This window comes from Canis lupus, chromosome 23 (genome assembly GCF_003254725.2).
Source record: "Canis lupus dingo isolate Sandy chromosome 23, ASM325472v2, whole genome shotgun sequence".
NCBI classification, from domain to species: domain Eukaryota; kingdom Metazoa; phylum Chordata; class Mammalia; order Carnivora; family Canidae; genus Canis; species Canis lupus.
Window position 1 is genome coordinate 37432406 of NC_064265.1, and position 25086 is coordinate 37457491.

At 43.6% G+C, this 25086-nt stretch overlaps 1 protein-coding gene across 3 annotated transcripts in view; it reads left to right on the forward strand.

Annotated features, from left to right (window-relative positions):
• The window catches only part of RASA2 (RAS p21 protein activator 2), a 144465-nt gene that overhangs the window by 5417 nt on the left and 113962 nt on the right, over nt 1-25086 (forward strand). For 2 of the 3 annotated variants that reach the window (XM_025448775.3, XM_025448776.3), the window contains exon 1: nt 15266-15461. In XM_025448775.3, the coding sequence (XP_025304560.3) occupies nt 15329-15461 (133 nt within the window). In that variant the 5' untranslated portion in view covers nt 15266-15328. Of the gene's footprint in view, nt 1-4674; nt 4734-10568; nt 10686-15265; nt 15462-25086 lie in introns of those variants that run through there. The other variant, XM_035704945.2, reaches the window with a different exon arrangement.

The following is a 25086-nucleotide window of genomic DNA, read 5'->3' on the forward strand; positions in this document are numbered from 1 at the left end:
TTCCTGTCTGAGGACCTATGTCTTCTTCCGGCCATTCACTGGACAGACGCGGTCTACCCACAGGGCTGCGGTGTCAGCCTTGCAGGCCTCAATGGAACAACCACATTAGAACATGACATGTGGTAGGAAAAATCATCAATGTATATCATGGTGATAAAATAGTCTTTTTTTTAAAGATTTTATTTATTTATTCATGAGAGACACACAGAGAGAGGCAGAGACACAGGCAGAGGGAGAAGCAGGCTCCCTGCGGGGAGCCAGATTTGGAACCTGATCCGGGACTCCAGGATCACGCCCTGAGCCAAAGGCAGACTCTCAACCCCTGAGCCACCCAGGCGTCCCAATAATATAGTCTTGAAGTACCCACATATGCTGCTTTCTTTTATATTCCCTTCTGCCGACCTCCCTCCACTCCAATACTTGCAGAGGTTTCCAGTTGTCTCAGGGAGGCTTAGGATTGCTACAGGACAAATGGAAAGAAAAAGAGAAACAGAAAGAAAAAGTTAAGTCTCAGCTTCCAGATAAGATTTTTGAATTTTTCAGCCAGATTACCTTAAAAGCAAGACTTTGAGGAAAAGAAAGGATAAGAATTTCTAGAATCTTTTCTCCCTCTTGTTATTACAGTAAAAGCCAACTAGATCATGGTGTTTTGCCTAGGGAAGTCCTGGAGTAAATCAGAAGAGAAAGAGGAACGCCCACCCTATCAGTTTTAGTGGACTATCTAGGAAAAAGGGAGACAGAGGTAGCTGAGGCTTTGGAGGTGAGCCTAATCTCCCTTCTCTTGATTCCACCCAAAGCAGGGTTTGTGAAGTAGGTGGAGGAAAGGATGAGAGTTTCTAAAGACTTCATCCCTGGAACTCTGGGAGGCCCTGGCCTTGCAGGTTGGCTGGCACCACCCTGGGAGTGGCTACCTCAAGGTTTAACTCAACAGCATAGCATGATTCGGCTGGGAGAGAAGTAGAATATAATATCCTGGGCTGTCTCCAGGACCAGTATGGCATAAATTGGACCAAGATGTTCCCATCTGCTCCAGAGAAGAGGCCTGGAAAGTAGCTGAGTTGAGAGCCAATAGGCCTCCACACACAGGCCAAGGAAAAGGTGAATCAGCAATAGGACTGGGGGTGGACACCCTCATCAATTGCCAGATGGAGGATGTGGGGTCTGTAGCAGCAGCCAGAGCAGAGGCTGAGTCATCAGGCAGCACAAGCAGGCCTTCCAGGGCAGGTGGGAGCAGACCCCATGTACTGTAGTTATAGTCTCAATGGTGCTCACAGAACTTCCAGGGATGGGTTGGATACAGCCCGGGCAGTGTCCAGACCACCCGCCCACAGCAGAAATCCACAAAGGTGTAGAAGATTCTGCAAGGATCTGAGGATCCTATCTTTTCCCTGTCCCTGCAGGGTCTATTAGCCACAACTCCACCAAAAATCCGGACACCATCTTGAAAGGACAGAAAAGAAGGATGCAGATACCTCAGAGACTAAGCATGTCTTACCTCAAGAGAAGGACCATTTACTGAAAATGTCTATTTAAATTGTGTGCCAGAGTATTTTTCTCTCTCTTCAGTGGCTGGAGGCTCATAAGGAAGACAAGAACTATTTTAGAGAAATGAAAATGCTGCATCTTCTTTGCACATTTGTGAGGAGGGTGACAAAACTGCAACCCTTCACACATACGAGTGTTGCCAGCTTTTCCCGTCCTCCTCCCCGTTGCTAAATTTGCTACTGCTTAGCTGTTCAGTTCCTCCCATCCACCCACACCCAACTGTGGAGAAGAGCTCGGAGGGTCCAGACCAGATCTTTGGGACTGTCACCTGCAGAAGCAGGGGGATGGGAGAAGGATAGAAGTGGTATAAGCCACACAGGGAGAATGCAAAGGAGAAAGAATACAAGAGAAACTCCGCTTGCAAGGGGCCACAGAGAGCAGGGACCATGGACATGTTCAGACGCATCATGTAGGAGAGGGAGATGGTGAGAGAGAATGGGTGGATGGGAGAGCTCACTATTCAGGAGGAAAAGAGTGAGGAGTATAATGGTTGGATATTAGAGAAGAAGAAAGGTATTTTGGTAAGAGCTGCTCTAGATTGCATACTTGGATCTCATTCATATTCTTTGAGATTAAAAGTAGAATTCCTGGGATGCCTTGGTGGCTCAGTGGTTGAGCATCTGCCTTTGGCTTACGTTGTGATTCCAGGGTCCCGGGATCAAGTCCCGCATCGGGTTCCCCAAGAGAGCCTGCTTCCCCCTCTCCCTGTGTCTCTGCCTCTCTCTGTATGTGTGTCTCTCATGAATAAATAATAATGTCTTTAAAAAAAAAAAGTAGAATTCCTATCAGGACTTTAGTTTTTTGGACCCCTCCCACTCAGGGTCTGATCCACATGGCTCACAGTTTTGACAGGTTTACAAATACATGACCCTGCCACTATACAGGAGGTGCATTCATACAGAGCAGAGGTACTCACCTGGGAGTGGTTATGCCTCCCAGAGGCCATTCAGCAATGTCTGGAAACATTTGTGATGATCACAACTGGGGGATGCTGTTGACCAGACATGATGCTACACAACCTATGATGCATAGGACAGTTCCCAATAGCAAAGAATGATCCCAGCCAAAATGTTAGTAGCACCACAGTTGAGAAAACCTAGTATAGGAAAATGGAGGGGGGCAATTGTTTCCGTACATCTTCTCTTACTGAACACTAATTTTTTTTTTCATTTTAAACATTTTTTCAAGTTGGTGATATTAATTCTTCAATAGCACTAAATATATACATGATGGTAGCTAAATCATAGATCTGGGACTCCTAAAAACTTTTAAGTTATGATAATTCCTATTAAAGAATTCTAGGCCCTATGGAAAAATAAAGTTGAATATTTGGAGGTTTCTAGAAAATTCATGAAAAGCCTTAATACATATTTTTATCCTCAATATAAAATACATGAAATTAGCACAACAGACAAAATAGCTATTACATTTAAGGTGTGATCGGTATGAGCAGCTATCGTCCCTCTCCATCTTTTGCTCAATACTAGAGGATCCTCAGAAATCCCCCGACCCCCAGCAATTTCACAGAAATTTGTTTCACAGAAGTATTTGTTTTGTGTGGTGAGACATCTAGTAAGAAGGATCATTTGGGGTAACAGTGTTAAAGGGTAGTGGTATATCTGACCTGCCATACAAATGCAGTAGTAAGTGCCTTCGGCTTGTGATTCTACTCTCCCTGGCCCCCTCTCCATCAGCCCTTTCTCCATCTCTGCACAGACAGCCCTAGAGTGCCCTTCTAAGGAGGACCTTATGTGGCTTCAAACAATAACATGACAAACTGAAGCTCTTACGTTTTGATGACGCTTTGACTCAATTATTTCAAATAGGTCATCAGCTTATCAAAATTCCTGTTTCTTTTGTGGCTGTATATCCATATCTTAGCCCTGGAATTCAGTCCTATTGCAGAAATGCTCGTGTGAAATAAATGCCAGAGTCTTTAGAACTACATAAAATAGAGTTTGCAACAACAAACTTACACAGGTTGTAAGGTGAGAGGATTTCATTCTCTTGTTGTATTCTTGATCTCACTCTCCTTTAAATTAAAGATGGGAAGCAGCTGCCTAAGAAACTACCAACAGCCCTGGCCTAGGGAGGTTTATTCAGGCACTTGCCCTTAAACTGGGGTCCACACTGTGAGAGATATAGGGCTGGGCTGTCCTTAACCTCTATATTTTTCTGTAGGGCCATATCAAGAACTTAGAGATAGGGCACAGTGCCAGAGGGAGCTTGATACCAGGCCTGGTCCTAGCCAAAATGCCACCTAAAGTAACTGCCTTTAGATACCTCTATCACACACACGAAAGAAAGAAAGAAAGAAAGAAAGAAAGAAAGAAAGAAAGAAAGAAAGAAAGAAAGAGAGAGAGAAAGAGAGAGAAAGAAAGAAAGAAAGAAAGAAAGAAGAAAGAAAGAAAAGAAAGAAAGAAAGAAAGAAAGAAAGAAAGAAAGAAAGAAAGAAAGAAAGAAAGAAAGAAAGAAAAAAGATACCCCGATCACTTTGGTGGAGACCTGACTCCTTCCTCCAGTAGCAGCAAATGGTGAGCAGAGCCAACCAGTGGTGAGCAGTGTCCATTGGGTGATTAATGAATGGCCAAGCAGGACTATAAGAGATGGTTTCATATTATAAGAAAGCACATAATGTGCAAAAGTCAGACTTGTAACAGCTAGGATCGTGCTTTTGGCTTCATTAACTGACAAATGGTACCTTGAATGAATAGGCATCTATTCTTTTTTTCTTTCACAAGGAGTCTAGAGGAATGTAGTTCAAAGCTGATGCAGATGCTCAAAGATTTCAGGGACAAGAATTCTCTTGGCCTTTTTTTTTCACAGTCCCCAGACAGCTGTTGCATTTCCAGGCATTGTATCCATGTTCAATGGAAGAAGAAGGCAGGGGGCCACAGGGAGCAGTGTGGCAACAGGCTCTTCTGTCCTTCTACCAAGAAAAGCTAAAGTCTTCTGGAAGCACAAAGAGGACAGCCTCTCACGTTTACTGAGGTTGTGTAACTAATCCTAGCTGCCAGAGTGGCCAGAAAGGCAATACTTAGCTTTACTGACCTCCATAGTGGAGGCAGTAAAGGAAAAAGAGTTGGGGAATATATGTTGAGTTAACCATAATATGAAACTCTCTTCCAGTTTCCAACCTGGCATCTTAGGCTCGTTGGAGGGCCAATGGAAAGCATTAGGAACCAGAGGTAAGAATTGATTTTATGAGAGATTCTGAGTCCAAGTAGTGCTACTTTGGGGGCTAGCTGGAGAGATGGCAATTCTCACCAGTTTTGCTGACCCCAGAAAGCAATTATGTGAGCTCTGAAGGACAATGTTCTTGGCTTGGGCCTTACCATTGTCACAGCAGGCCCCATGAAGTGGCAAAAGTCCCTCAAGCTACTTCCTGGGTAGACAGTGCAAAGGGAAGCTAGAGCAGGAAAGGAAAAACGTAACAAACCCAAGCAACCTCCACTCTAGCAATGGTGAGTCTAACTTACCCCTTGGGCACTCTTGGAAAATAAATAATTGGGGGAGAAGTTGAATTATGTGGGCAAGTGAAAGGTGGAGGCAAGATCAAAAACTTTCAGTTAATGATGTTAATAGGACTCCATGTGTAGCCACAGGCCCATTTGGCTGCCTGGAGATTAGATAGTAATAGCAAAAATGAAAACAACTGGTAACAAAATCAAAGTTTTGTTGCTTCTACAACAACCTACAAGAAATTGAAGATGTTTCAGTCTAGCCCACTACAAGACAATAGTTCGCGACCCATGAACTTCTGCTCTCCTTGCTATCTCTGACAAAAACGAGCTGCTTGTGACAGACACAGCCCCAGCCCAGAGGGAGGATTGCAAACCCCAGGCCTTGCCTCTTCCCTTTCTTCCTTCCTCATCTGACTTCTGAGACGGTGACTTTTCTCTGTACCTAAGCTTTCTGCAAAGCCCAGGCTCAGCCCAGTATGGTTATGTGGTCTAATCTGGTTTCCCTTGTGGGTTTTAGATTCAGAATTCTAAGCTCATTTATTAGCAGCTTCTCTGAAGAGGCCATCTCATTCATTGGCTTTTCATTCATTCATTCATTCATTCATTCATTTATTCATCATTCATCAAATGTTTAATAAGTGCCTTCTATGTTCTTCTGTGTTTTATGTGCACTAAAAAGTCGGAGACTAATAAAATATTGCGCAGTCTGTGAGAATCTTAGACTCTCTAGGCACATCATAAAAGTAGAATCATATGGTATTTATGGTTTTGTGACTGGCTTATTTCACATCAGATAATATCCTCAAGGTTCACCCATGGTATACCATGTGCCAGAATTACCTTTCGTCTTGGGGCACCTATGTGGCTCAGTCAGTTAAGTGTCCAACTCTTGATTTTGGCTCAGGTCAATGATCTCAGGGTTGTGAGAGCTCGGTGTCGGGGTCCATGCTCAGTGAGGAGTTTGCTTGAGATTCTCTCCCTCTCCCTCTGCCCCTCCCCCTACTTATACTGTCTATGCTTCAAATAAATAAATAAATAAATAAAATCTTAAAAAAGAATTACCTTCCTTTTTAAGACTGAATAATATTCCATTATACGTATATATCACATATTGCTTATCTATTAATCTGTAATAGACACTTGGATTTGTCCCACATTTTGACTATTGTGAATAATGCTGCCATAACATGGCTGTACAAATCTCTTCAAGACCCTGCTTTCAATTCTTTTGGGGTACATATCCAGAAGCAGAATATCTAGATTATATATTAATTCTATGTTTGATTTTTAAAGACCCATCAGGACTTTTTTTTTATAGACAAAATAAACTGTAATAGTTTAAGTCATTTTTTGACAGTTTTTTGTTACTTGTAGCCCAGAGCCTCCTAACTGGTTTCATGGGGGGATAGGGTAAGGAGGGAACCTTGGACAAAGGGAGAAGTTGGAGTACAGCAGATCTGCAGAGAACCACCTGGCACATTTAGGGAACCACAAAGAGCTCAGCACATCAGCATGTAAAGTGCAGGAATGTTTCTATTGCATCTGTTGTTAAAATGACACAATGTGTGCTAGCTAGTTTAAGCAGGAAAAAAATGCATTAAAGGTACTAAGAAAGAATCTCTTGGAGAGGCACCTGGGTGGCTTAGTGGTTGAGCATCTACTTTTGGCTCAGGTCCTGATCACAGGGTCCTAGGATCAAATCCCCACAGGGACTCTGCCTATGTCTCTGCCTCTCTATGTCCCTCATGAATAAATAAAAGCTTAAAAAAAGAAGAAGAAGAAGAAGAATCTCTTGGAGGACCAAAGAGTCAAGTTGGAATACTTTTCATCCAAAAACAACACCCAGGTTGCACATCTGGTCAACACACACAGACACTGCGGTTTATACAGGATATGGTGGCTAGGGCCTTTACCTCTACTGCCTGAGGTCTTTCTGTTGTGCCTTGCCACTGTCACCAGCAACGTCTTCTCCTATTTCTGTCCTCTGAATTCAAGTCTCTCATGGTTATCTGTAGCTCCCGGGGGAAACTATCACATGTATGCAACCCAGTTTCCAGAGAGACTTCGACCTTGAGAAAACTGGACACAATGTTCTGAGGCTTGTTCAAATTCAGCAGGAAAGAATGCTGTGACTGGCAGTGTGTGCCATGGGTATGAGAAAGGAAGCTATGGAAGCTTGTTATGGACTGAATGAATGTCTGTCCCCCCACCCCCCATTCTTGTGCTGAAGCCCTAAGCCCACATTGTGGCTATACTTGGAGACAGAGCCTTCAAAGGAAATAATTAAGATTAAATGAAATCATAAGAATGGGGCTCCTGACATTATAGTGTCCTTATAAGAAGAAAGACCAGAGAGTTCAGCTTTCTCTCCACGTGAACACATCAAAGAAAGGCCATGTGAGGACATAGCGAGAAGAACCATCTGAAAGCCGGGAAGAGAGCTCTTACCAGAAACTGAATCAACCAGAACCTTGATCTCGGACTTCTAGCCTCCAGAACTGTGAGAAAATACATTTCTGTTGTTTAAGCCACCCAGTCTGTGGTATTTTGTTATGGCAGCTCAAGCTGCCCACAGAATTGTAGCACATGTGTCATGTGGTCCCCATTGATGCCAGAAAACCTCCACTTTGCAACTTCTTCATTAAAGGTTTTTAGGTAAGAAAATGCTGATTTGCATTCTTGAAAGACAACTCTGGTGGCAAAGTGGGGAGTGGTGGGGAGAGGAATAGACAGGAAGTAGACAGCCTACTTAGGTGTGTCTCAGTAAGTCCAGGGAGAGATGATAAGAAGCTAAGAGTGGCAGTAGAAACGGTCACGAAGATCAATTTGAAAGTAGAAACAGGCACAAAGATCAATTTGAAAAACATTAAAAGGGCAGAATCTACAGGATTTAGTTATCAAATATGAAAGATGAGGAGGAGGAGGAAAGAGTAATGACTCACCGGTTTCTGGCTTGGGCAGCTGGATGGGTGAAAGTACAATTCATCCAGGTGGACTATGGAGGGAGGAGCATACGTGGGGAGGAAAATAAGTTCACTTTTACAAAAATCTCAAGTATCCCCCCACACGATACTTACCAATGATAGAACACAATGACTCTACAGAGGACAAATCTGACAGATACCATGCTAACCAAGGAACCAAAATTAACATCGCTGGTAATGAGATAGATGGTCGCCATGAGCTTCCCAATAGGATGTCTGCTGAGAAGAACTGAGCTTTGCTTAAGTAGTTATTCCTGCCCCAAATGCATAATACAAGTTGAGGGACATTTTGCAATAAAACTGGCCCGCACTGCTAAAAATATCAAGCTCGTGAAAGACGAGGAAATACTGAAGAACGGTCCCAGATGAAAGGAAAGGAAAGGCACACAAACCACTGAATGCAATAAAGGTCATCACTGGGACCATTGGTGAAATTTGAATAAAAGGTACAGGTTAACTCACATACTGTAATACTGTTAATTTCCTAAGTTTGATAACTGCACTAGTTCTTGTAAAGAACTCTGGTTTGGGGGAAGTACACACTGAAATATTTAGGGGTAGAGGGGTCATGTATTCTCAAGGGAGGGGGGCGGATAGCAAGGCAAAAGAGCAAATATTTTTAAATGTTAACATTTAGAGATTTGGAAAAGGGTATATGCAACCTAAAAGTATATGTAAAGAAAAAGTTTGTGGTTTTTTTTTTTTTTTTTTTTTTTTTTTTTATGATAGTCACACACACAGAGAGAGAGAGAGAGAGAGAGGCAGAGACACAGGCAGAGGGAGAAGCAGGCTCCATGCACCGGGAGCCCGACGTGGGATTCGATCTAGGGTCTCCAGGATCATGCCCTGGGCCAAAGGCAGGCGCTAAACTGCTGCGTCACCCAGGGATCCCAAGAAAAAGTTTTTTTTAAAGATTGTATTTATTTATTCATGAGAGACACAGAGAGAGAGGCAGAGACATAGGCAGAGGGAGAAGCAGCCTCCCTATGGAAAGCCTGATGTAGGACTCAATCCCAGGACCCCCAGGATCACGACCTGAGCCAAAGTCAGATGCTCAACCACTGACCCACGCAGGAGTCCCTAAAGAAAAAGTTTTTTTTTAAAGGAATACATTTGCAAATGTATTCATTTACAAATGACTTGGCAAATTAGATGTAGGTACTTGTGGTTATTGGGATTCAGTGTTTTTTGGTGTTTCTTTTTTTTAACATTTTATTTTATTTTATTTTTATTTATTTATGATAGTCACAGAGAGAGAGAGAGAGAGGCAGAGACACAGGCAGAGGGAGAAGCAGGCTCCATGCACCGGGAGCCCGACGTGGGATTCGATCCTGGGTCTCCAGGATCGCGCCCTGGGCCAAAGGCAGGTGCTAAAACGCTGCGCCACCCAGGGATCCCCTATTTTTTTTATTTATTCATGAGAGACACACACAGGCAGAAACACAGGCATAGGAGAAGCAGGTTCCATGCAGGGAGCCCAATGTGGGACTTGATCCCAGGACTCCAGGATCACGCCCAAAGGCAAAGGCAGGTGCTAAACTGCTGAGCCACCTGGGATGCCTAGGTGTTTCTTTTTTAATTGAATAAGGGTTAGCATTCTTTCTCCATTCCTGGAGAGTGAGCTCTTGGCGAATTTACCTCCTGAAGGCTGCCTAACCTTCACTTTCCCTCCCTGGCGCCTTTGTAGGTACCTGCACCCCTGGAGCATACACTAGTCAGGTCATCACTCTGTTTTCCCTGGGAACACCTGTCATTCTGAGGCTTCTGAGGCTTCATGAGCCCTGAGGGTAAGAGTCCCCTGGACCTATGGCCCTCCTGGAGGGAGCATCCTTCTCTTGCTTTCTGCAGCTATGATGCCTTTCTGTTTACATTTTGAGGTTCCAGCTTCGTCAACTTATCATCTCTGTGCTCCCTTCTAGAAGTCATGGAGGGTCTCTGAACCACTCCCTTCCAAGAACTGGAGGCCTTCCTCAGCTAGTCCCCTTTAAGGCCCATTTCTTTCTCATGCAGGGTTAGCCTCTTCCTTCACATTTCCCTGATGTGACAGGACAGTACTATAGGTGCCTCCTCACACCCTAATATGAGAGATTGGACCCCCTTGCAGGATCTGCAAGAGTCTGGGAGACCCATTCTGTGTGCTAGGGTTACCATTGCCCTACTCTGGCCTGTCACATGAAGAAGGTAGAAAAGTCTTCTGGAAAAGGTTGTTACTGTGCTATCAGACTGCATCAGTTCAAATCCCTGATATCCTATTCACTAGTTGGCTGACCTGCAGAGATCTTTTAGCCTTTTTGAGCTTAGAGACATCATCTATAAAATAGGAATAGCAACAACAAAAACAACCCTAAACAACAATTTCAAGCCGCAAGGAAAGCCTGGCACGTGGCACTATTAGTTCCTGTGTTTTGTCAGAGGGTGGAGATACTTTTCAGAGAAGTTCCCCTTGGGCTTGCCTTGTGGTGTCTCTCTCTTTATTGATGTTTCCCCACCCTCAGCCACCCTCAGCTTTGCATCAAGAGGGGGCTTTGGACCATCTCCTTTCTAGTTCCATCCAATTTCCTTTCTTCTTCTTCAGGGTTTAGAAGAACACAAAAGCATTACCTACCCAAGCACCACCCCACTGTGCTCCCATGGCCCCGAGGAAGGGACTGCAAGGTGACATCAATCTCCAGCTTGCTGTGAGTCCAGCCAGGTGAGTGTCAGCACCATCCTCCTTTACTGACCACTGTATGCCAGCCAGGTGAGAGAGACATTTCTGGCCTCAGGAGACCATAACTATGTCTTTGGAGCATGAAAATCAGCTGTGCCATGACCTCAGGTCCTCCAGCTTGGTTCTCACCAACTGGCTGGAGCATGTCTCCACGGTGAAATGGCAAATCTGCCCAGGCAAATATAGACATTTCTCAAGTACAGTGTAGCCCATGAAACAAGTACATTATTGCCCAACTTTTCCAATGTTCTTTTCAGACTTGTTGATTTATGAGTCTAGATTGACAAAAGTGCAGTGGAAGTGAAATGGATATGCCAGCAAGTTCAAAAGGAGGGAGGCTGAGAGTTCGAAGTCAGACTGGCCTAAAGGCATAGACTGTCTCATATTCCAAAATTCAGGCTTTTGGTGTCTGTCTCCAGGAGCTGAGCAAATGCGAAAATGTTTTTAATGCAAGAGCTGGAGGCTTTAGGATAAAGACTTGTCCGTATTTTCGGACACATCCTAGTTATAGCCTTGCATGGTCTTTTTTTTTTTTTTTTTTTTTTGCCTTGCATGGTCTTAAGGTGAAATGTTAAAGGTACATTTTGAATACTTTGCAAGATACCCTGAATATTTAAGTCCTCACTTCACCTTCCTCTACTCCAACTTTATAAAAAAAAACAAAAAACAAACAAACAAAAAAACCCTGACTGGATTTAGAGGCTGCTTGTTCAATGCAGCTAAGTGCAGAAAACTTAATATACAAACAGTACTCTAATGAGAGGAATGAGAAAACCAAGTTATCAATGACCAAAACAACTTGCCTTCCCATCAGTCCACCGGAAACAGTTCTGCCTCATGGGTATACAGGCCTATGAAAATGATCTACACTTAAATATTTAAAAGTGAGCATATTTCTCTTCCCTGACTCACCAGGAAGAAGGCAATTAATAACTCAGGATCAAGAGATACCCCTCACATTGCCATGTTATTGGTTGGTGGGCGCCGATTCAAAACAATGCTGTATAACTGACAAGTTCTGAAATTAGTTTCTAGCTGCAGGACATATTCTTACTAAGAGGCAATGCAGTTTCCCTACCTCAGCCACCATGAAGCAAGCCAACTTATCGGTGAAAATGACAATGGGTTAAAAGCTGGTGAAGAAATAGGAAAAGACATAGTAGTGAATGGTTGCTCATCAGAATGGAGGGGGTAGAGATAGGAGTGATGGCCCTTAAACACATTCATTAATAATTTGAGGAAGGAAGTGAAGTGCAAGTTTGTGTGTGATGCAATATTGTTCCAGTTGCAAAACATCATGAAGAAATGAGAGGAACTCTAGATGAATTTAAAACACAGTGTGAGGGCAATAAAGGGAGAGAGATGGGACAGACTTCTTGTAATTGTACTGTGAGTAAATTTTAGTAGTCTTTACAAAACTTTATTTCCTGAGTATTTTACATTAAGGAAACACTGACTCTGCTAACGATCTCTGCAGAGCAGACCAGGATCCGTAAGAGTATTAACATCCTTAAATGTTTACACAGAATTCAAGTAATTAGGAATGATTTTCAATGGGGGGAAAATGGAGTTTCTGGGTCTTAGTGAAACAGTACGATAATTCTGAAATCTGCAACAGGAAAAGTGGGGGAAAGAAAAAGTGGAGTGTCACTTCATGTAAAATTGTTACTAAAAAGCAATTTAATAATAGACTTACAGACTTGGGATTAAGCTAGTAAAAAAGAAGGGAGATGAGGAGAATCTAGTATGGGGATATATATATATATATATATATATATATATAATCAGTATCCAAAATATATATATTTGGATATTGATATTTTAAAGAAAGGAACAAATCTTTATACGCCAGATTTTAATTTCAAATTATAGGCTCCTACTAAAGTTTCCCATTCCTACTTTAATCACTTGGACAGGTATGACAATGAATAATAAATAGAAAACAGAATTTACGAAACTTCAAGTCTGCAGAGTGGAGAAAGTAAGTGGACTAATATGATTCAATCCATTCATTCAACAGGTATTTATTGAGGGAGTTAGAGATGAATAATCAAGCACACAGTGACATAATGCTATGCAGAAAATGATCAATGCCACGAAAAGAAATAAGAACCTCTGTCTGTGAGAGAAAGAGACACATGGATGAGGTAGCATTTGGAAAGGCAAGAAAAAGGTCACTCCTAGTGGACTGGTGGGAAAAGTGGATCAGTGTGGCTGGAGATGCAAGGAGTTAGGTAGGCTGGGTCCAGTCTCAACCCTGCACACTTGCCTGAGAAATCTGAACTTTATTTTCTGGCTGTTTATAGCACTCTTTGTGACCTGTAATGTCACCTGCTTGCTGCCGAAGGGATGAATGAAGCTACTGATATTTTTGGGGCAGACCAAGGGACAAACTCCAATTTTTGCTTTAGCAAGATATGTGTAGGAGGAATGAGAGAGTGGAGAGATTATAAGAGTTCCAGTCAAGAGCATGAGGTGACATTGACTGTGTTAATCCTACTACGTGCCCAGGATTCTCTCCGATGCTTCACTTCATACTTTCAATAATTATTTCATCCTGATAGTAACCCTTTGAAGAAGGAAGAATAAGTACAGCATTCCCATTTTATTGTTAAGAAACAGGTTCAGAAAGGTTGAGTAATGGGGCATCTGGGTGGCTGTTGGTTAAGCATCTGCCTTTGGCTCAAGTCATGATCCCGGGGTCCTGGGATGTCCCTCATTGGGGCGTCTGCTCAGTGGGAAGTCTGCTTCTCCCTCTCCCTCTGCCTGCCACTCCTCCTGCTTGTGCTCTCTGTCAAATCAGTAAACTCTTAAAAAAAAAAAAAGTGAGAAAGAAAGGTTGAGTAATTTGTCCAAAGTCACACATGTAAAAGTGGTAGAACGAGGCTCCAACACAAGTCTGTCTGCCTCATAATCTTATGCCTTTTTAAAAACAGAAAACAAAGAAACCCCATAACATGTTGACACTATTCAAGTGAGGATGAATTCAACAAATATAATGACAGGGAAGGGAAAGGAAGGAAGAAAGAGAAGCAGAATTTAGCAGAATCAGAAGGATGTGGAGCTGAAAACAGTAGAGGGACAAGGGTTTAAAAAAAGAGTCACAGTCCCTAGCCCAGATCACAGACTGTGGCTGTGAACTCAGATTTGCAAAGGAAGATAAGGAAGTTGAGCTTGGGACTTATTGTTTGACGTGACAGCAAAACATCCAAATAAGAGGAGGTTAGGTTCACTTTCTCCAACAAGTGTAAAATCACTTAGAGGTCACCCACAACACACATGGAACTGGCAATATCACTCCTTTGCGACAGACTCCTAAGGCCATTCTTCCTGGCTGTCCAGCCTTTGCACAAGTGACTTCTGCTCCTGGACACATGTGTGCCTCTCCCTGCGGATCTTCAGTTCATTCCCTGCATTTCCCAGGAAGGCCTTCCTTGACTCTCCAATTGCCTCATCTCGAGACTTTTATCTAGAGCCTCTTTCTTTTTCTGTGTCTCTCCCAGACTGAATGCTGGAGGGCTGGGGCTCTCCGAGGCTATCATTAAGTCTGACCCTCAAAAAAAATTTGTTGACAGACTGAATGCTTCCTATTGTTGCCCTGGAAAACAACTACCCTGCCCTATTAAGTCACAGTTTCTTTCCTCTTAGGGCAGTGCAGTTAACCTCAAGACCAGGAAATCATCTTCCTCATCTCATACCAGGGTATTATTCATGCAGTTTACTCACTGTAAAGAGATCCCTTGAAATAAAGCTAACAACTAGTCAAAGATTTACGAATATCCTAGTGTCAATGAACTTTTTAGCAAGCCCACTGATGGGGGCAGGAGGAGATGGGACCCTAGGCTTCTTTGCTCTGTGTCCAAAATACGCAAGTGGTAGTAAGAGCTTCAGACTTTTTCCATGGAGGGGGAGGATCTCCTGTGCTGCTCTGCTGCTGTAACGGGGGGGGGGGGGGGGGGGGGGTTCACCCTTTATTTGAACCAGCTTTTGCACAGAAGTGTTCTTACTTATACGTGAAGATCTGTGTGTGAGGTGTTGTGGCTTGCAGGTAGGGGGCACAAGGATGTTATTGGGGGAATCTCTACACCTCTGGGCTCCTTTTTGGATGAGATAGTTTTGAGGTCCTCCCAACTGTCCAATTAATTCCATTCTGTTATCTTTCCACAGGGGGTTCCCTCGAGCGTTGGAAGCTGTGGAGGTGGGCTCTGTGTGTGGGGCGGAGGAGGGGGGTGGGGGGAGCCTAATTCCCAGAACGACTGGGCGGGGGGATCTCGAGAAGGCCGGGGTTCTTCCCTCGTGGGGTTTCAAGGCTGCCCAGGGCCACGACTTGGAGCCGCACTTGGCTCGCGCCGCGGCGTGTGCGGGGCAAAGAGCAGGAAAGCCAAGGAGCTCGCTTCGCGGCCGGGCGGCGGGGGCCGGGGGGCGGGCGGCGACTGCAGGGGCCCGGGTGGGGCGGGGGCGGGGGCGGGGCCTCGGCGGGCGGGGCGGGGCCTCGGGGCGGGGGCGGGGCCTCGGCGGGGCGGGGGCGGGGCCAGGCGTGCGGCTCGCCCCAGCCCAGGCGGCCGCTGGGCTCCGCCTCGCCGGCTACGCAGGCGGCGGGGCTGCGGCACGGGCCGGGCGGCACCATGGCGGCGGCGGCGCCTGCTGCTGCGGCGGCTTCTTCCGAGGCGCCGGAGGCGACTGCGACGGCCGAGACGGAGGCCGGCGACGAGGACAGTCGCGAGGTCCGAGTGCTGCAGAGCCTGCGGGGCAAGATCTGTAAGTGGGGGCCGGGCCGGGGGGACCCACCCGGCGGCGGCGGCGGCGGGGCTGAGGCGGCGGCGGGGCTGAGGGGGCGGCGGGCGCGCAGGGGCGGCGGCGCCGAGAGGGGCGCTGGGCCGGGCGAGGCGCGCGGGGAGGCCGGCGGGAGGCGTCGCCTGGACGGGGCGGCGTGGGCCGGGGCCGCCCTGGCGGGAGGGAGTGGAGCGCCGGGAATTTGTGCGGAGTGTGTGGGGGGCGGGGGGCGGGGGCCGGAGCAGCGCCGGCCCGGGGGGCTCGGCTCCGGGCTCGGCTCTGGGCGCGGCCTGGACGCGGGGCCGCCCCGGCGGGGAGGGGGCGCGGGCCGGGGGCGTGAGGAGTTTCCGGCCGCCCTGGGCCGCGGGCCTCCCGGCGCGGGCGTGCGGGCGTGCGGGCGCCGGGGAGCGGCCCTGAGGTGGGAGCCGAGCGGTAATTACGGGCGGCGCGGCCCGAGCAGGAGGAGGGCGGGGAAGCGGGGCCGCCCGGGGGGAGGGGGCTGCCCGCTTCCTGGGCTCGGGAGCCCGTCGGAGGCCGAAGAAGGCGCCCTCGGCGGGAGGAAGCGGGCCGCCCTGGGGCTCGGGGGCCGCCGCTCGGGGAGCTGGCGAGGAGCGCGCGGGGCGGGGCGGGGCCGCGGCCGGACACCTGTGCGCGCCCCACCTCGCTGCGGCCTGACCGACGGGGACCGAAGACAGGATGCGGCGGCTTCCTGCGAGCAGGTCTCAGAACAGTCATCCAGCCCGCGCGGAACCCCACCTCATGCTCTGCCTTCTCGTGCATTTAATTGCTGCTGCTGCGAGCGAGCCGTGGGAGTTGACTTGCTCCGGAGTTTTTGCTCAGAAGCCCCGAGCGTGGCAATGGACAGACCGTTTGAATCCAGTCATTTGGACATTTGGCTTTGAAAAGTGACTCTTTGGGTTGTCAGAGGAACATGTCACACTAGCTTATTCAGAAGAAACGCCTGTTGTGTGTGTGTGTGTGTGTGTGTGGTTTTTTTGTTTTTGTTTTTTGTTTTTTTCTGTTTGTAAGGTATATCAATAAAGACTTTTTGCTCTTCTTAACTCTTTTTTTTTTTTTAAGATTTTATTCATTCATTCATTCATTCATGAGAGACACACAGAGAGGCAGAGACACAGGCAGAGGGAGAAGCCGGCTCCACGCAGGAAGCCCGACGTGGGGACTCGATCCCGTATCTCCAGGATCACGCCCCGAGCTGAGCCACCCAGGCATCCTCCATCTTTATTTTCTTTATTCAGTTTTCTCAGGTTGGAAACGTGCTTCATCTTTCATGTAAATAACCCTTACTTAGTTAAGAGGAGTATTTCTTACTTTGTTTAGAAGAAAATCGAGGGCAGCCCGGGTGCCTCAGCGGTTTAGCGCCGCCTTCAGCTCAGGGCGTGATCCTGGAGACCCGAGATCGAGTCCCACATCGGGCTCCTTGCAAGGAGCCTACTTCTCCCCCTCTCTCTCTCTCTTTCTCTCTCTCTGTCTCTCATGAATAAATAAATAATCTTAAAAAAAGAAAAAATCGAATTGCAATAAAATGGCAAACAATGCTCATTGTTGAACAGGATGTAAAATTTTCCTGTTCCTGAATAGTAATATTATTAATTGAGCTAGGATTATTCCCCCTTTCCTTTTTTCAAGTTCTGAGATTTTATTAACTCTTAGGGGAAGACACGTTAAATTTTCTCATCTTTTTGTTCCCAGAAGTAGTCCTGCACAACTTGAGATTTTGAGTACAGTTCTTAATTTTTTTTTTTATTTTTATTTATTTATGATAGTCACACACAGAGACAGAGAGAGAGGCAGAGACACAGGCAGAGGGAGAAGCAGGCTCCATGCACCGGGAGCCTGACGTGGGATTCGATCCCGGGTCACCGGGATGGCGCCCTGGGCCAAAGGCAGGCGCCAAACCGCTGCGCCACCCAGGGATCCCGAGTACAGTTCTTAAAACCTGGAAAATGACATCAGAGAAATAGATCTTGCCTATATCTAAGCTCCCGATATTAGAATTACTTTCTAGGGTATAAAATCTTTTCAAAATTTAGGTTAAGTCCTATACCTCATATTTACACATTTCTAATTTAACATTTGGGAAAACCATAAATGGGCCAGACCCCCCCCCCCCCCATCTGATTTTCCAGATTTTACCACTTTCACGTTTTACTGTCACTTGATGCTAGGCACTGTTCAGTGGAGCCTCACTGATTTATATAGCTGCAGGTTATACCATGGAACTACATATATATATTTTGGAATTGAGATGTAGAGTTGGGCTGTTGGCAGAAGGACTTAGCTCTCTGCACCTTCACCTGCTCCATAGCAAAGATACCACAATCAGAGATACCACTGTGACTGAAACTGGGACCTACAAATACAAAAACACAACTTTGTTTCTGTGCCTTAGAATAACCTCACTACCCAGATTTGGAGATTGATCATACAGTTGCTAGGAATGATATTGCCACTTTAACCATAGTGGAGGTATTGCATTTGGTACCTCTGTCAGTTTCTTGCTTTTGGAATTGCTTGGCTTATAGCTCAGGTCACCGAGTGTCTGCTTTTTAGAAAAAAAAGTATCAGGATACTTACATATGAAGTTTCTCCCCACCTCCCTCCGTTTCCTTGCCCTTCTTTTAGCTGGTATAATCTAGTGTTGGCTGACCTTCAGAACCCTACGAAGAGTTTTCTGTTTTCTGTTTCCCTGAAACTGATGTGGGTTTTACAGGGTGGGGGTTGGAGGGCTGGAGGAGTCATTAGCAGGTGCTAAAGTCACAGAAATGGGCTGGTGGTGATTCTGACAATGAAGATACTAGGGAGCTTGAGGGTGTGGGTAACCATGTCAGCTTTCCTTTTCACCATACTCGGGGACCTCAGAGGAAAGCCTGATGGTACCCACTAGACTGGAGAAGTACTGGCAGATTTCAGACTGCTATTTGAGAGCCTCTGATCGGGAGAGTTAGAGTTCCATAGGGCCAAAAGTAAGCCTCAAAGGAACATTCTTTTTCCTAGATCTAAGTAGGACCCTTCAACTCCATATCCTACCAGCAAAAAGTGAAGGTGGATTAGATTTATATATCTTAAAAAATTCTATAGATAACAGTCTACAATCTTCTTTAAGGGTTTCATTCCAGTATTCGTTAAATTTTTCATATCCTTCACAAGTTACAATAACTAGATGGACAGATTGGAAATCCATTTTGTGGTTGGTTTCGATCAACTGACATTAGCAAATCCAGTGTTGCTGATGGTAACATTTTGTCCTATATGTTGATCCTTAATTCCCTGAGGTCATTTTAGTGCCCTGGGAACCCATGGCTATTCCAAATGGTCAGCTTCCCTAATATTCAAGAGGCAGGCATGGTTGTTGAAGAGTTGTCATATGAACCCTTGATAAAGGAAATCAGGTACTCCAGACTCCATCCTTTGATGTGAATTGCCATGGAGTGAGTGGCAGGTATGCTTAATACCCGTAACACTTTTTCATTGCCACCCCCCCTCCCCACACACACACAAGCTAAATAGAGGGATTGGAGCTTTCTTTTTTGTACTTTCAAGTTTCATGCTGTTATTTTATGATGTCTTTTTGGTTACCACTTCTTGTTGTTTGCTCTCATCAAGTTGAATCAGCTTGTAATCAGAATGTAAGAGTGTTGCTGAAAGAGACCATGCCAACCTTGTTCTTGGTTTACCTGCTCAAGGGAGATCAGATTGGTAAGGGAGCCAGATCTGAGGATCTGTGTGAATATTGAGATGTATGGTACAGTGAGAGATCTGGGGGATCATGATGTGTCCCAGAACTCACTTGGTCTTCTTAGCATCTCTGGACCAAATGATGTAGGGATCTTTGGCAAAGTTGGATCTGAAGGGTCTGGTTAAGTGCTTGAGTTTGGAGGTTTGGTTAGTTTAGTCACCTGGATTTGAATCTTCCCTTAATTTCCAATTGTTGCTGAACTTTTTGTGTCTCTATATTATTTTTTTAAAGATATTACTTATTTTAGAGAGAGAGTGTATGTGCAAGTAAGGGGAGGGGCAGAGGTAAAGGGAAAGAATCTCAAGCAGACTACACAGTGCGCCGCAGAGCCTGCCACAGGGCTCGATCTCAAGATCCTGAGATCATGACCTGAGCTGAAACCAAGAGTCAGATGCTTAACTGACTGAGCCACCAGGTGCCCCACCCTGTGCCTCTATATTCTTGTGTGTATAATGGGTATAATAAAAACACCTATCTCACAGGATTGATTTGAGAATTAAATAAATCCCCTTCTCCAGTCATTTTTTCATTTTTTTCCCTTCTCTGCAGGAGCTTGGTCAGACATGGACCATTTCTTGGGAAGGAATAAATAGGAGATAAAAATTAATCTTTATCTGATGTTTTTGTCAAAGCTTACTGGAATTTCCAGGTCTACAAAGCTGATTAAAATCAGAAGGCCTGTATTCTGTTTCATACATTGTTAGTTATTATTTTTGTGACTTTAGGCAGCTCACTTACCTTTTGAGCTTATCTTCCTCATCTTTAAAATAGGAATAGTAAAAAAAAAAAAAAAAAAAAAGGAATAGTACTTCGTCACTAACCATTTTGTACATGTTGTTCCCTCTGCCTTGAAGTGTCTTTCTCCTTTCCTCCACTCCATATTTATGTCCAGGAACTCCTACACATCCTTCAAAAGCCTACAGTGTGTGATTTCCTGACCAAAGCATTCTTTGGGGTACCACTACCCACATCTTTGGAGAGAAGGTGTTAGGCCCTCACACTGCTGAGAAGTTGTAATTCCTTGTCCTTATTCTAGCACGTTTTATAGAAATCATGTATTTATATTCCCCAATAGATTGCAAGCTCTTCCAGGGTAGAATTCATTCTTTTTTTTTTTTTTTTTTTAATTTAAACTGTCCCAGTGTCCGCATATGCCTGGGACATAATGGGCCTTTAGAAAATGCCCTAATTCTCACTGTGTTATACTTAGGAGGATTTGAGATACTAGGTGTGAAACTGTTCTGTAAATTTTACAAATAAACTAGAAGATGATAATATTGTTGAAAGAAAACTATGTGGGTCTGTGACAGGAAGTCCATCCCTTTCAAAATCACAGTGCCAATTGAGCTTCCGTTTGAACTGATGCCAAAGTTGCCTCATTAGGAAAAGAATTACATTTTTCTAAATGCTCTGAGTGCTTATTATTATGAGATTTGAATATTGTTACCTAACTGTACTCCATGAATATTGTTACTAATTTGGTCCTGAGCCTGGAAAAGAAAAATCTCATTATCCTACTTGATATAGTATATGTTTTTGTTTGTCATGGAAGGTTTGAATTCTTTGGTAGTAAGGTATAAATCAAGACATTTTATTGATCACACAATAGAATTGAGAGGGAGATATTTAAAAGAATTTATTCATGCTAAGAGTTTATTACTATCAGATATTTGAAATTAGATGCATTATTTAATAAATTGAGGGAAAGATTACTAAAAGATTTGTTCATACTAAGAATTCATTTCCATCAAAAATTTGTAAAGACAAGTTGTTTAGGATTGAGGAAGAATCCATCTTTCAAATGGACAGAAATGAGAGGAAAAGGGTTCTTTGTAAAAGTTCACAAAGCAGTCTGCTAATCATTTGCTCTGAGGAAGACAGGAGGTAAACCTCAATGAATTCATAGAGTTGGCTTTTTTTTTTTTTTTTTAAACTTAGAACTCTTTGAATAGCTTCTAAGACTGTGGAAGTAATGTGGCTCAAGTGGCTGAAATAAAACTATCATTTTTTCCTTTAATCTTAGATGCCAATCCTATTTCCTTTCTAAGGTGCTTAATGAAATTATTTGACAATAGTATCAGATTACATGCTTTATTTACTAATAAAACTCTGTTCTCATTTGAGAGCTGCTAACAGTTTTGCTGAATAGTCATCACTAAATGTAAGTTAAGACACTTCATGTATATTAAGAAATTTTTATGCTATGTCTTTGGTTTTGTATGTTATTTCAGTCATCAAAAATCAGTGACTAAAATAATATGCTTTATAACGTTATACCAATTTTCATGCAAACATCAATGAACAGTAATTGACAAATTGTTATTGTGAACTTGGTTCTGGGAATATCATTAATGACAGAATGACTTTGGGCAAATTCTTTAACTTGGCCGACTCCCTGTTTTCTCACTTGTAAAATGAGAGGTTTGGATGTGGTCTTTAGCATCTCTTCTAGCACTAAGTCTTTGTTGCTTTTTAAATTGAACCATTTGCTTTAAGATGCTTTTATTTTAGGTGTTGAAGATGCATCAGATGCTTTTATTTTAATGCTTAAGTGTTTTTCTTATACTTATTTTGCCTAAGGTGCACTGTTTGAAATATTTTTCTAAGATTTATTAGATAAGATTGTTTGAATCTTTAAAAAAGTTTTTTTTATGACAATTTATTCAGCAGTACCTAATATCTGAGTGTCTATTAGAGCATTAGCCCCCTGGACTGTGGATTGAGCCAAGTGTGAATGGGACTGTGGATTGAGCCAAACCGTGAATGGGATGAAAAAGCTCTTACTAGTTCATCCTAAAGTCTGTACTAAACAGTGGTTGCATTTAGATACTGTATTCTTAGAGAATTACTAAATTTTAGAGCTGGAAGGTAGGAAACCTATTGTGTTCCCTCATTTTACAAATGAAGAACTTTGACACTCAGATACTCCAAGTGTTACACAATTAATGCCGTGCCTCTTGGGTACTAGTCCTTTATTGTCAAAGTTCTTTTTGAAATGCTAGGTAGAATGAATTCATGATTTGTATGAATGTTGTATATGTACTACATTTAATATATGAGGATTACATTGCCTATGTAGTAATATATCCAGAAGTAGCAATATATTTTCACTGGGTGATCTATACACTCTCATCTGTTTCTTTTTAAGAATTTTGTGAAGTGGTTAGGATTGGTGATGAAACTGTGCTTGTGACCTAGATGGAGATCAAGCCTGGTTGTTTACTTATTTATGTCCTGCTGTAACTCAGTCATGACTGCCTATCAGTTGTCACCTGTGAATTAAAAAAAATTCTGATGCCCAGGCTGTACTGTATACAGAATCAGAATCAGAATCTGAGGTGGTACTTGGACATCTATGGGTTTGAAACATTCCATCAGGAGTGATAATGGACCCCTAGGATGGAGAACCTCTGCTTTTGAACAGACTAGCCACAAACAACCTGAATGTTGACAACCTACTGTGTGAGACCATTTATTTATTTATTTATTTTTGAGAGAGAGAGAAAAAGTGTGCATGAGTGTTGGGAGAGGGAGGAGAATCTTAAGCAGGCTCCACAGGAGGCTCAATATCACAACCCTGAGCTTATGAACTGAGCCTAAATCAAGAGTCAGACACTTAATCATCTGAGCCATCTGGGGAACCCCTGTGTGTAAACATTTAAAGAGTACCAGTAGAGGGGGACCTGGGTGGCTCAGTGGTTGAGCTCAGATCGTGATCCCAGGGTCCTGGGATCAAGTTCCACATCAGTCTCCTCATAGGGAGCCTGCTTCTCCCTCTGCCTGTGTCTCTGCCTCTCTCTCTCTCTCTCTCTCTGTGTGTGTGTCTCTCATGAATAAATAAATAAATCTTAAAAAAAAAAAAAAAAGAGTACCAGTAGAAAGTGTGGTATGATTACAGGGAGGTTCTTATTTATTTGATTATTTTTTTAAAAAGATTTATTTGGGGTACCTAGCTGGCTTGGTTGGTTAAGTGTCTGCCTTCAGCTCAGGTCATGATCCCAGGGTCCTGGGATTGAGTCTCACATGGAGGTCCCTGCTCAGTGGGGAGCCTTTTTCTCCCTCTCCCTTTGCTTCTCCTCCATGCTCATGCTCTCTCTCTGTCAAATAAATAAAATCTTAAAAGAAAATATTTGTTTGATTAAATAATGCAAATAACTGATACAAAACTGAAAAGGTACAATAGAGTATACATTGAAACATAATTTTTTTTTACCTCTGTTGCCCCTAGCCATTCCCTCTCCAGAAGCAAGCATTACCAGTTTCTTGTGTATGCTTACAGAGATTATTTAAGCATTTATAGACATAAATGTAGGAGTGTAAATGTATCTCTCTCTCTCTCTCTCCCCCCCCCACATACAAATTGTAGCAAAAAAAAAATACGTTGTTTGCATCTTGCTTTTTACACTTAACAATAGTAGCTTGAAGATTTATGGTATCCATATGTATAGGGAGCTGCCCTCCCCCCCTTTTTAATAGCTGCTTAATATTGCATCATCTGGATATACCGCAGCTTATTTAACCAGTCCCCTATTGATGGGAATATAGGTTGTTTCCGGTTTTTGCTATTACAAACAGTACTACTGTAATAAATAACCTTGTAGTCAGTCAGTCATTTTTGATAGGAGTGCATGTGTCTATCTGTAGGATAAATTTGTAGATGTTAAATTGATGAATTGGGGGATGCCTGGGTGGCTCAGCAGTTTAGCGCCTCTTTTGGCCCAGGGTGTGATCCTGGAGTCCCGGGATCGAGTTCCGCATCGGGCTCCCTGCATGGAGCCTGCTTCTCTCTCTGCCTATGTTTCTGCCTCTCTGTCTCTGTGTGTCTCATGAATAAATAAATAAAAACCTTCAAAAAGAATTGACGAATTGGTATGTGTATTTTTATTATGGAAAGACAGTGCCAAATTGTTTTCTGCAGAAATTATACCAGTTTTGCTCCCACCAACAATGAATGACTGCCTGTTTCTTTGCTCACATAGTGTATATTTTAAAACTTCTTGATCTTTACTCGTCTCTGTGATGGAGCATCTGATTTGTAGTTTTAATTTGCACTTCTAAATGAGGCTGAGGATCTCCATATTTTTAAGAGCCATTTTTATTTTCCCTTTTTTTGTGAACTTATTTATTTTGCCTTTTTTTTTTTAAGATTTTATTTATTTATTCATGAGAGACACAGAGAGGTAGAGAGAAGAAGCAGAGACTGAGGCAGAGGGAGAAGCAGGTTCCATGTAGGGAGCCCGATGTAGGACTCGATCTAAGGTCTCTAGGAACACACCCTGAGCGGAAGGCAGATGCTTAGATGCTTAACTGCTGAGCCACTCAGGCGTCCCATTTGTCTTTTTTTTCCTACTGGGTTATTAGTCTTCTTACTGATCTGTGGGAATGTTTTATGCGGTAAGGAAACTGGCTATTTTTTTAGTGGAAAGATGTTTAAAAATTTAGATGCTTTGGCTGATGCCTGCATTTATGCTTGAGGAGTTGACTGTGAGATCCAGTGAGGGCAGTTTGTTGTTTTCATCTGCTTATAGAATTTCTGATGTTAGAAGAGAAATGGAAAAAAATTTTTGAGGAAAGATAAGTGAGGATTTATAAACAAGGGTTAAGAGACAAATAGTAGGTTGTGAGAGGATATTTGTGGTAAATCCTATTGACAAAAAGAAAACACTTGTGTAACACTTATTCTGTTTCAGGGTACTGTTTTTAAGCATATTAAGTAATTTAATCTTTATGGTAATTCCATAATATTTATTATCCACATTTTGCTGGTGGGGAAACTGAGGCATAGAATAGCTAAACTAAGTAACTTGACCAAGATCAGACAGGTAGTAAGTGGCAGAGCTGTCATTCAAATTG